The sequence below is a fragment of the Mus pahari genome, chromosome 1 (assembly GCF_900095145.1).
Source record: "Mus pahari chromosome 1, PAHARI_EIJ_v1.1, whole genome shotgun sequence".
NCBI classification, from domain to species: Eukaryota; Metazoa; Chordata; class Mammalia; order Rodentia; family Muridae; genus Mus; species Mus pahari.
In genome coordinates this window covers 73566669-73579725 of record NC_034590.1, presented here as the reverse complement: position 1 = coordinate 73579725, position 13057 = coordinate 73566669, and the positions used below count along the sequence as shown (strand labels likewise).

At 39.7% G+C, this 13057-nt stretch overlaps 1 protein-coding gene and 1 non-coding gene across 2 annotated transcripts; both read left to right on the top strand.

Moving 5' to 3' along the window:
- Window positions 1–1360: 1360 nt before the first annotated feature.
- LOC115062949 lies at window positions 1361–1491 on the top strand. Its single transcript, XR_003842854.1, has one exon. It is a non-coding gene; the product is annotated as a small nucleolar RNA SNORA17 (small nucleolar RNA).
- Window positions 1492–9407: 7916 nt separating this feature from the next.
- On the top strand, window positions 9408–10416 carry LOC110331931 (olfactory receptor 51G2-like). Its single transcript, XM_021212811.1, has one exon. It carries the CDS (start codon window positions 9424–9426, stop codon window positions 10378–10380), a length of 957 nt encoding a protein of 318 aa, XP_021068470.1. The 5' UTR covers window positions 9408–9423; the 3' UTR covers window positions 10381–10416.
- The last annotated feature ends 2641 nt before the right edge of the window (window positions 10417–13057 follow it).

Sequence of the window (13057 nt, the reverse complement as noted above, 5' to 3'; positions counted from 1 at the left end):
AGAGCAGGGCACTCTTTTAGGTAGCTAGTCCCTTGAGAGCCATAGCACAAGTTTGCGTTAGGATAGAGAAGCTCACATCTCTCCATGATATCATGTAACCCTCATCTCTGGGCTGTGTTATTTATCCTAATTGGGCTTGTTTAGAAATGAGAGAACATAATGTGTTTATTACTGGAAATAGAGCATTCCCTGGGTTGTCTTTATTATTACCGGGGAAGAAGGCTTACACTTAGTGTACATTTACAACCAGATTTTACCAGCTTCCTATCATATATTTGCAACTCTTTATGACAATAATCACCACCAATTCTTGAAGCTTATGTATAGTTCATATTAATTATATATAAGAATCTATTTCGTTACACTTTAAAGCATATATAAGACACTTTGTATACATCTTTAATGTCATTCAAAGATAAATATTTAGAAATCCTTTATATAGCATCCCATGGCCTGAACCCTAAAAATGTGAAAATTTTATTAGCTTCCTATCACAAATTTGGAATTCTTTCTTACAGTAATCACCAATTCTTGTAGTTCATACATAATTCATAGTAAGCATTCATTCCTCATTTTTTCCTTTTTTAAAAAAATAGGGTATACTAATTATATGTAAGAAGTGTTCATTATCTTTTAAAGCATATGTAACATACACTGTATGCATATTTAATGTCATTCAAAGATAAGCCCTTCATACAGCATCCTAGGGCCTGAAACATGAAAGTTATGAACATTGAGACCACAATATAATAGTCCATAATAAGCTTTTAAGAGTTCAGCAACCACACCAAGGAAAGAGAAAGCAGTTTGGAGGGTGGAAAAACATTCGTGAACAGGTCATAAGGGCTGAGACCAGATTAAAGTTAGGAAAAGCAAATGGAAAAAAGCAGAGGGGCCCTCTGTTCCCATTGCAGTAGCCAAGCTGACACGCTACAAGCATCAATCCATTCCAGTGGCCAGCAAGGAACCTCAGCAAGACTGAGGCAGAGGAAAGAGCAAACTAAACTAAAAATGCAGTGTGGAGTTGCTCACTCGTTAGACAAGAACTGCTAGTTCATACAGAACTCCCTAAACTTTGTCACAGAATACGCTGCCTTGTGGATGGAAGGGGATAGTTTTCCCTCTTGGCTCCTACTGAACAGTAGCTTCAAGTACTGGTAAGCAGTCTTTGCCTGAGTACCCAGTGAATTCCCATGGGCCACTCATGCTGTATCATCAAAGGAGAAGTCAGGAGAAAGCAGGGGATACAGGACACAGGACCTTGGTAAGAGCGAATTAAAGTGACTAAAATCTGCTCAGAACTAGTACCCACAGCAGTGGCTGGAATAAAATTTCAAGTGGCTTAAAAATAAATCAGGAACCTGCTTCTAGAGGCTTTGCAGGTATGGTGCTGTGCTACAAGTGCACCAGTAGGTGGCAGAGAGGAAAGATGCTGTGTCTAACTTCAGTGTTCTGCCCTGTGAGAATATGAATTATTAGTAGCCTAACGCTCCGAAAAAGATGAGCCAAAGATGACCACACAAGCTTGCAGGGGCTAGGGGGTAGCATACGCAAGATGACCTCTTCCTGGTGCCATAATTCACGGGTGGGGGCTTGTACTCCTGAAAACACTCCTGAGATGACCACAGACACTCGGAGGCCACAAGGTGCCACTAAAAGGAGCAAGTGAGTGGTGGAAAAATGAAAGAGAAAGAGAAACTGAAAGATGTGGGCACAATGAAGAGAGGCAGAACTGCAGGCTTGAGAGTAGTGAGGAACAGCCTGATGTGAGTAGCCAGCAATGCCATCTGGGACCATGGTAGGGTCTTGGCCTATGCTGCCACCAGGGATCATGTCTGGGTCCGTCCCAGCAGCAGCAGAGATCTGTTACCACCAAACGCCAGACAAATGTCCCTGGTTTGGGGATATGTTGAAGACTGTGCAGAACTGGCCCCACCTCTTGCCTGGGCATCCCGGGAGAGCTATCCCAGGGATGTGACAGCAAGAAAACTGACCCCACTCCTAGCCAGCTGCAGTACTCTGGAGAGAGGACCCCTGCACACTGCAGGAGTTGTGGGTGAGCTGCCGCCCAGAGGGTTGGAGCATGTGAGAGCAGGCCCTGCCTCTTCTCTTCTGGGCAGTGACACGGACAAAGGAGAGATCCCTTCCCTTCCTTTTGTCCTCTTCTTCTGCAGTGGGCAGGAGAGCTGGTCCCATGGGATAATGAGAACAGGACAGCTGTCACTGCCCCTCCCCTGCTGTAGCACTCAGGACAGAAGGCCCTGCACTTCACCTGAACAGCACAGTAGACCTGAGTCTGATACCATGGATGAAGATGAGGCAGCCCCAAGGGCATGAGAGTGGGAGAACTGATTCTGTCCCTTGCTGGCCTATGGGCCAGGCAGGGCCAGGCAAGAGAGCTTGTCCTGGTAGTGTGGGTGCAGGAGACCTGGTGGGCTGCCCAGATCAGATACTCTTAGACCCAAATCCAGGGCTTTAAACAGTCCCATCCCAACATCTACCTCATCAAATGAACTGCTGAAGTACATGACAGGACCAGTCCTACAGATAGAAAAACTACAAGATCTCCATGACACTGAGCAACAACAGGATATCCCAGAGGAATCCCAGTGAGATTCCAGTATTGATGGTATAACAGAAGCCAAAGACCTTGTACCAGACCAACTCATTACAATGAGCATTTGCGAGCAAAGAAATATGGACTAAAGAGTATACTGTGGGACACACTTTAACACATCATTACAGCTCCCACAAGGAGATTTCTTTTTCTCTGTTCAGGGGAGGTTACAAGGTTAGAGGCGAGGTATGAAGAGAAGTGGAGATGAGTGGGATCTGGGTGCATAATGTAAAATTCACAAAGAACAGGTGAAAAGTTAAAAAAAAAAGTAAAAAACAAAGTAAATCAGGAGATAAAGCTGACAAAACAGTATTTTCCAGACTTATTGACAAATAACTGATAAAAACTGTCTGTACAGTGCTAATCCATGTTCTTACATATGTATCTATTGAGAAATGGTTGACAAAAGCCAATCAATATACCCATCATCTCACAGTTGTCATTTTTGTGGTGAGGACATTTAAGGTCTGTTCTCCAACAATTTCAAGCCTACGGTACATTATAATTATTGTCACTGTTGGGTTTTCCCTCTTTCATTGAAAACAGATTCTTTTCTCATGATATATTCTGATCACACTTTCCCCTCCTACTCCTCTCAGATCTCCCCCCACCAATCCCCACCCCGTCCTCTCCCATCTGATTCTACTCCCTTTCTGTCTTTTTAGAAAACAAAAAGATCCTAAGAGATAACAAAATTCCAGATGTTTTAGTTTTGCCAAATGAAGACCAGGAGTCAGATGCTATGGTGAAGGCCTGCTAGCTCGGAGAGGCCAAGCAAGCACCCAGATGATGAACTCCCTAGTCCCAATGTCCCAGAAGGAAAAGGTTCCTCTCCTTCTCCACTCTGGCTAGTATATTCTTCAACTCAAAGACTCCCTTTTCTCTTTCCTGGGTTTTCTTATGTTCACTCCCTGTCATCTGGTTGCTTGCTCTGGCTCTTGACCTATAGTTGACTTTATTTAATCCTGTTTACAAAAAGCTCTTGGATTAAAGGTATGTGCTAGGGCTGAGCCACACCATAATGAGAATTTTTTTTCAGTGCACAATTCAGAGTTCACAATGTAATCAAATATCCTGCAAATGTCCCATATTATAGGGTTTATTAGTCCTACATAACCTAAATTTTTATCATTTCAACAACTCCTTCCCACCATCAGTATCTTGTAGGGCTAGCTATTTTGTTGTCAATTTCATCCATTTCTATGAATTGAACATTTTTACATTATAAGATTATTCAGTATCTATGTTTCTATGTTTTGCTTATTTCTCTTAGCATTATATTCTGTGTTCAACCATGCTATTGCCAATGGCTACATTTTCTCACTTTTGAACTGAATAATATTCCAGAGAGAGAGAGAATTACATTTTTGTAATCTACTTATCTATTGATAGACATAAATAATGTCATGGCTATTGTGAATAACCCTGTAAAGAATATAACCATACAGATAAATCTTCATGAATTTAACTAATTTCCCTTGGGTACATGCCCAGTAGTAGGACTGATGCAATAGTTCTATTTTTATTTTTTGGAGAAAACACCTTACTGTTTTCTATAAAGATTGAATCATTATATGTATGCACCAATATATACAACAATTCATTTGTCTCTGAATCCTCATTGACATTTGCCATTTCTTATAGAGGAATTTTAAAACAGCAACATTGCTGCTCTAATCACATCCAGTGACTTTCTAGATCTGTGTGATCTGGCTGGAATGCAGACATGCCCTTGCTACATATCCTTAAATCCAAACAAGGACAGTCAAAGTGAAAATATCAGATAGAGATTTGACAGGATGGAATATCCTTAACTCTCATGAGAACAGCAGAAAGAGAAGCTATTTAAGAGGAGGCCAGAAGTTCAGACAGTTGGGAGTCAATTCCAATGAGTTCAGTTGAATGCAGACCAGTACAGTTAAGTAGCATTCAGTTTAGTTCCATGTAGTCGGTACAGTTCAGTTTGTGGAACTCAGAGGTAGCTTTACCAAGCAGAGCAATTGAGTGAGAAGCCAGTTTGAATCAGTCAGCTTGTACAGGAGTTTGAGCCAGAATAGCTAAATTGGAATAGCTACCAGAGTTCAGAAAAAACTAGTAAGGGTGGGTTTATTCAGCAGTAAGCCTCTGAGATGACAATTACACCAGGTGAATAAAAGTTACACTTACAATCTCTTCAACTAGTCTTTTTCTTATTTTTTTTTAAATTTGTCATTCCATTCATTTACATCTCAAACAATATCCTACTTCCCAGTTACACCTCCACAAACACCTCCATCCCACATCTGCCCTCTGCCCTCTCCTCCCTCCCCTTTGCTTCTATGAGGGTGGGACAGCACCCACCCATCCACCCTCTCCTGTCCCACCCCTTCAACATCCCTCTATGCTGGGGCATCAAACCTCCCGGAGACCAAGGGCCTCCCCTCCCATTGACATCAGATGATGCCATTCTCTGCTACACATGATTCTGGAGCCGTGGATCCCTCCCTGTACATTCCTTGGTTGGTGGTCTAGACCCTGGGAGCAATGGGTGGTCTGTCCAGCCATCAGATATTGTTCTTCCTATTGGGGTTGCAATCCCCCTCTGCATCTAGAGTCCATTTGCTAGCACCCCCCCCCAAGGGACCCTGAGCTCAGTCTGATGGTTGAGCAGTGGGGGATGAGGAACTGGGAATAGCCACTGGAGGGTCCCAGACACCAGGGATATGAGAGGCTCCCAGGACCCAATGGGGATGACTTTAACTGAAATACCCAACACAAGAGAGGTAGAACCTGTAGAGACTACTTCCAGTAGATAAGCATGGCCCCAGATTGAGGAATGGGACTGCCCATCCATCTCAAAGTTTTTAACTCAGAAATGTTCCTGTCCAAAGGAAGAACAGGAACAAAAAAATGTAACAGAGACTGAAGGAAGGACCAACTGTGGACTGCCCCACCTGGGGATTCATCCTTTCTATAGACATCAAACCTGACACTCTTGTTGCCAAGAGGAGCTTGCTGATAGGAATCTGGTGTGGTTTTTCCTTGAGAGGTTCAGCCAGTAACTGACCAGTACAGAAGTGGATGCTTGGAGCCAACCATCTTTTTATTATTTTTATAATAACTAACAGATATGAGGTGTCATCTCATTGTGAGTTAAATTTCCCTGATGATTAGTAATACCAAGTATCTTCTCATGTACTCATTGTCTGTCTGTAGATATTCTTCTGGGAAATGTCTACTCAAAACTCTCATCCATTAATTTAACCTGTTTTTTTTATTGTTTGTGAGGATTAAAATTTTAGGAACTGAATGAGCCCATTTTTCCAATATGAAGTAGGTTATGGCTCCATGTGATTTACAAGAGACCTTAAGATAATGCTGACATAGAGTTCTCTAACAACCGAGAGACACTGGGAGGAATCTCACATGTAGTGCAAAATAGAGAAAAGCATTTGAATCCAAGTCTGGCAGGTTTGTTAGTCATGCTTTTTGCATTGTCCAAATTTTGTCATTATTCCACTTTCTTGATTGGTTAGGTAAATCCTAAGATTGCCATATCACAGAATCACTTAAGAGGTTCAAAATCTTACTCCTAGTCCTTTCAGAACAAGAGCTAAGAACTCAGCACAGTCTAGGCTGTTTAGAAGTCTGTCCATACCTACTTCCTCTAAAGCTTTCCCAGACTCCTTTACCCTGGGTTTGGCCACCACTGGACTCCAACCCCATTGTTACTTGTGCCTACTCTATGAAAATTCAGTAAAATCCTGTAGGACTCAACCTGTGCTGGCCCAGAGGATGCTTCAGGTATTCAAACAGAAGGATTTCAAATTCAAATGGGCCATGGATGCTACTAGTCTCTGAAGACAACTCTAATTTGATGGATTGCTGTAAAGTCTATGATTCTGAACTCTCTTCCTCTGCATTTCAAAGCCAACTGCAACTTTCCCACTCCTGGAGGACCTGAGTGGAATTATACCTCTGTAACTCCTATCCTCCCTGGAGACATATGCTGCTGCTACAACTCCCTGTGCAGGGAGATAAATCTTGATCACTCCACTGCAGACAGAACAACCTGGAACAATAGCCAGGGTGAATACCCAGACCCCAGAATGGCTTTTTCTTCACTTCCCACATCAGACCATCAGCCTCAGATAGTCATCTGAGTTTGAGTGGGGTATGTACCAAGGAAAGAGAAATCTTCTGGAACAAGAAACAGTAGAAACTAGGAGAATTCTTAGCCAAAGTCCTGGAGTTTCTAGCTCAGATGTGAATTGGAAATTCACATTGCATTTCTAGTATTATCTAAAGAGAGGAATCAGATGATAAGTATGTCCAGTTTTCTTCCCATCTGGCACTTGTCCATCCTCTTGGTTATCCTTGCTAGCACTGCATAATTACCAACTCATGACTGCTCTGCACCCTCCAATTATTTTGGAATCAATTTTTATTTTAAACTATCTTCCTATATTAAGACATAGCTGCATTATTATAATCATGACAAAATAGAGAATCACCACAAAAATGTAACTAGTATTGATTTACATTCCTCGAAGTTTGCTCTCTTGTTGTGCTTGGTTTCCTCAAAAGAAAATCTTACTGCAACTCACATTTTCTATTTAGCTGATTACATAAAATATATTTCCTTAATTCTATAGGCTTTACAAATAGAAATAAGTGGAATAGATGGCACCTATACTTTTTCTGTTTTATCACTTATTTGTGGGAGAGATTTTGACCTTTTGACCTGTCACTTTGTATATCCTTAACAGGAATTTTTCTGTATCTGCTGGTTTCCTGCTCTTTTCTTTACTTTCTCCAAACTGGTAACTATAAATCAAAATTAATATTTTTGCAAATATCATTTTCTTTCAACTTATTGGCCTGATGACCTCCTGCCATTTCACTGCTTATACAAAAGAAAAGCTCTCTAGTTCTATTGTTATGAAACATCTTTAAAGAAGAATCATTGTTTTTGTGTTATGACACAAGATTCAGAGTAAGCAACAAGGTCACTAGAGAGCATAGATGTAATGTGACTCAATATGCAGTAGTTCTCAGTATCACTGATGCCCATTCGCCCTCCATGACAAACAGCTGATGTGCTTTTATCCTTATGACCCCAGATGATTTTTTTCTAGTTCCATATTGTCTAGGAGTGAACAATTTCCAGATTCTTTTGTTATATTTTCAATGTAAACTCTAAATCCAAACAGTTTTCAATGACCATATGCCTCCTTCCAGGTGACCACAGTATTTGAAGACCATGTCTAGCCACCTGGACACTCCTCACTGCTGTATCAGCCTTGTTAGCCTCTGTTTTCTCTCCATGAACGTATTCTGTCATTCCCCGCTCAGCTTCACAAAGACAATAAGAAGGTACCTCTAGAGTTTATTCTTATTCTTGCAGTGTTTTATATATAACACCTAATATAATATGCAACTGCCTTTTCATTGGTATTTATTTCCTGGTACATGATAAGTATATTCATTTAGTCCTTTAATTTTTCATAAAACATTTAATTATGCATTAAAATATTTTTCTGTATTCCATTTTACTTAATTCTATTTAAAAAGTTGTATCTATGATTCTATTATTTAATGTATCATATATTCTCTAGTTCATTATCTCCATTTTACTTTGATTATCCTTTTAATTAATTTTAACAATATGCCTTATGCAACAGGAAGTTTGTCAGTCCCCCACCCTACCACTGCTTTGCTATTTATATCTTCCTCTTCATTGATCTGTCATTTTGATTTTTACTTTATCATCCAATTGTTTACTCTCTACTAACACAGATTGATTCTTTCTCTCACTTTAAAACTAATCAGAAAACTTTGATACAGAATTCTCTTCCATTTCTTTTTTATGCATTTTTGTGAATAATGTTTTATCTTTTAAATTTTTATAGATTTAAACTAAAATATAAATTCATTACTTCTTTTACTTTTCCCTCTCCAGCACCTCTAAGGTACCTTCCTTTAAATCCTGCCCATGCCCCCAATGCACAAACAGATCATCTTATTTTCCTATAATTATTGTTTCATAAACGTATGCATATAAATATGCAAAAGTATACAAATACAACTGGCTGAGTCCATTTTTTTTTTATTTGTGTACATATGGTTTCAGGTTAACCACTTCAACTTGAACAACCAATAGGGAGTCTTATCCATGGGAGGTGATAATTTTTCTACTCTTGATCATTATTAGGTGCCTGGAGTTCTTGATCTAAAGGTGGGAGCACATGAAATTTTCTCCTTCCACATGAACATGTCCATTGATTGATATTGCCACTGTTTCTATAAAGTTTATGCAACAATTTCTAAGGAAGATTTAACAGCAAAGTTGCTGGTATTCTGGATCTTATTATTCACTGCCAGGTTCAATTCTGAGGAGACCACACTTCTTCACATTTAACCATTTCCTTGGTACTTACAGAGTTGAATTTATAGTTGCCTTTATTTGACATTTACTAATGTATTTAGTATGTGGGATACAGATGTGTAGAACAGAGACCAGACTGACAATATCAGGCTCTACTTCCACCAAATTAGATCTAGGGAAAAGCTAAGGTTGTCAAGCTTGGCAAAAAGCAACATTACTCTCTGAGCCATCGTACCAGTCCTATATTCCTTCTTTAGAAGTTTTTCTTTCTTTTAGGCACATTAAATTTCTAAATCTGTTTCATATCTGTCACAATCATGTTTGGACCCATATCAGCAGATACTATAGCCCAGGTCTTTGGATAACGTTATCCTTTTACTTGGTTTCTTCAGAGACTGAAGACATCATATCTTCCTAGATTCCTCGGCTGTCTCCAAGGATGATCTCTTCTGGGACATTCATCAACATCTCCTTCTTCCAGCCACAGTCTTTTCTCATGATTGGCATTCCAGGACTAGAGTTTGCCCATGTCTGGATCTCCATCCCCTTCTCCTTCATGTACACTGTGGCACTCACTGGAAACTGCCTCATCCTCCTGGCTGTGAGGAGGACCCATAGCCTACACCAGCCCATGTACTACTTTCTGTCCATGCTAGCCCTAAGTGACGTGGGTCTCAGCTTGTCCACATTGCCCTCCACCCTGGCAGTGCTCTGGTTTGACTATCGTTTCATCGGCTTCAATGCCTGTCTGATCCAGATGTTCTTTCTACACTCCTTCTCTGTGGTAGAGTCCTCGGTGCTCTTGGCCATGTCATTTGACCGCTTTGTGGCAATCTCCAACCCCTTGCGCTATGCATCTGTCCTCACTAACAATGTCATCATCAGNATNGGNTTGGCCATTNNANCNCGAGCCACCCTGTCCCTNTTNCCANTGCCCTTCTTGCTGAAGCGACTGAACTACTGCCCTGGCAAGATCCTCCTATCTCACTCATTCTGTTTCCATGCTGATGTCATGAAGCTGGCCTGTGCTGACATTACTGTCAACATCCTATATGGACTCTATGTGGTTCTGTCCACAGTGGGTGTAGACTCCTTGCTTATTGTCATGTCTTATTCCTTGATTCTTCACACAGTCATGGGGCTAGCCTCTCCCAGGGAGCGTGTCCGGACCCTCAACACATGTGTTTCCCATATCTTGGCTGTCCTGGTCTTCTATATTCCAGTCATAGGTGTGTCCATGATCCATCGTTTTGGAAAGCACCTGCCTCACATTGTCCATGCCCTGGTTGCATATGTGTACCTTGTGGTGCCTCCTGTACTCAACCCCATCATCTACAGTGTCAAGTCTAAGCCCATCAGGGGAGCCATGTTCAGAGTGCTGAGAGGAAAAGACTAGACCTGATGACATTGGATGCTCATGAGACTTGGAGCCTGGGAAGTGTTTGGGGAAAGAAAAATAATATACTTGGTAGATCAAGTCATGCACGTTGCTTGGTTGTGGGTATCAACAATAAATGTAAGACTGTGGTGAAAATTAATTCTATAATTGTTTACTATGGTGTTAGGGATCATATCCTAGGCCTCTAACATGCTACACAAGTCCTGTACTACTGAGCTACATTCTCTGACCTGAAAATTTGTTCATTTTTACCTCATTTATGTCACACATATTTTCTTAAAGCCAATGTTTTCTGACCCTGTTTTAGATTCCAGGAACAGAATAATGGTTCCTACATTGCCTTTGTTTTGTAGACATTAAATTTCTAAAAATAAAAACATTTCATAAAATGTAATGGATATGTTGTTGAAAGTATGTACAGAGTCCTGGGTAAGCAGAGAGTCAAGTTTTTATCTGTTTATCTCTGTGTCCTTTCTGTGATTAAATGTGAATAATTATTTGATACAGTATTGCTAGGATCATTACACACTAAGTAGTATATGTCACAATATGTTGTAAAGGCCAATGCAGATTTTCCATTCTAGAAACTGAACTATTCATCTATTTATTACAAAAAAACTTCTTGAAATTATTCTATCCTGATGCTTTTTCACCTGAGAAATTTTGACACAATCCTGAGCATGCATGTGTACTAAATGAGTATTGAAAGCAGATATTTACTGATCAGAAGTCATGGAAATTTCAATGTTAAAATATTCTGTATAAAAACGTAAATTTTTACCACTTACTAAACATGAAAGCAAATTTAGGTATTAATGAAATATTCTTTCACATAAACAATTGTTTCAGCTGAGTATTTCAGACTGCAGACTATAAAGTATCTTTAAAATTTTTCAGATCTAAGTGATGTTTCTATTTTGTAATGACCCCTGCTGAGAATATTGCTTTATAAATACATAGGACAAAATGACACTTAGAGCCATTTAAGAACTAAACTGAAGTCAGTAAGTCAAACAGTAGTACTTTAAATTATTACATTATAGAATCCAAAGATAATACTCATTTCAAATTTCCTACTGAAAAGATGATGATAAAAATATTCAAAGGCTTTCTTTTCTGTAATAAAAACATTTTGTTTCTATAAAGAGAAATGTTGTGTGCACAGAAAAACAAACAAATAAACAAACAAAAACCACAATAGACTCAAAACTAAAGTAAATTGTTGCAGGCTGTATTCACTAGAATTTGTGGTGTGGTAGCATATGCAATGACAAGTATACATGTGGTGTGTTCAGATCCAAGCCAGCAATGAGGACAAGTGGTTGCTACATGGGATGTTATTTTCAGAAACCTCTCCATTTCATCATTTGTTTCATCCTGAATGACATTTTGTTCACTGAGCATTCAGAACCTTAACTGCTATGGCCACATCCCAACATCTGGTCATGTCAACTCACATGGGAACTTGACCCATATGTTTAAAAGTTAGGCTTAAAGCAAGTATTTTTATTTATGTATATTTTTAAGTTTCCAAGGTCTCAGAAGTAAAAACAAGAACTCATTTTTGACTTCAAGAATCTCACAGTCCATTGTAGTAGAATTGGAGGTGGATTATCAAGGAAGTCTAATGACAAATATGTCACTGATAGTGGCTAAGGTTGGGAAGGAAGGGAATCATACATTTGTGAACTTTTGAGATTTTCTATGTTCTGAATGGGCTCTTGAACAAAAGGGGGAGTGCGTATTTGGTGGATGATGAAATTTGAGCTAACGTGAATAAGTAGAGGAATAAACATGGGAGGAGACTTAAGGGAAAGTCTTCTACCTGCACAGTAGAACAAAGAGTTAAATATGACTAGACAAGAGTGGCCAACATAGTGGCCAACATAGACCTAAAAGGTGATGCTCATGTACGTAGAACTTATGCAGTCAGCCTCAAATGTGTATACCAGTTTTTAAGCATGAACTATAGTCTGCCCCTGGGTCAGGCTCCATTCAGGAAATAAATAGTCCATTCATGCAGAATTTAGTATCATCTGTTTTATAGTCTAATGGTGATTACTTTTTAACCACTTCCAAGTCAGTGAGGTTGATTTTCCTGATTTGTGTCTTTGAACCTAGCAGGTATCATGTCAGGGCTTGGTAGAGACTCCACACATTCCTCTACAATTGGCATCATAGCTTTACCTGTTACATGACATACATGCAGAAGTGCTTATAGTGTACACTGTCCCACAGGCAAGTCTCTGTTCTAGGACCTTCTCAGAGCTGACATTTTGCTGCATTACATGGTGAACTAATTAAGAAAATGTTAAGTGTATTACGTGTTGTATCTGAAGCAAAGAAGACTGGCAAGTGCTGTAGCAATTGCTGGGTAGTAGGAGGTGCAGGAGTCGATAAACTGTCTTTACTTTTGAGAAAGTGGACGCAGGACAAAAAGAATTCAATTAATAAGAACATCATTCAGGTGGCAGGTGTTAAGTTTGTGAGTTCATCAAATAGAACATCACATTTTCCTGGTTTCCAACAATTTGGCAAGTGATCACAATGTTCATCTTTAAGTTTCATGTTTCTTTTTGAACCCATCTTGATCCAAGTTTTCTTTCTAAAACATATCTACACTACTTTCATCACGACCTACAGAATTCAGAATTATGAGCTCATTAGTTTCAAG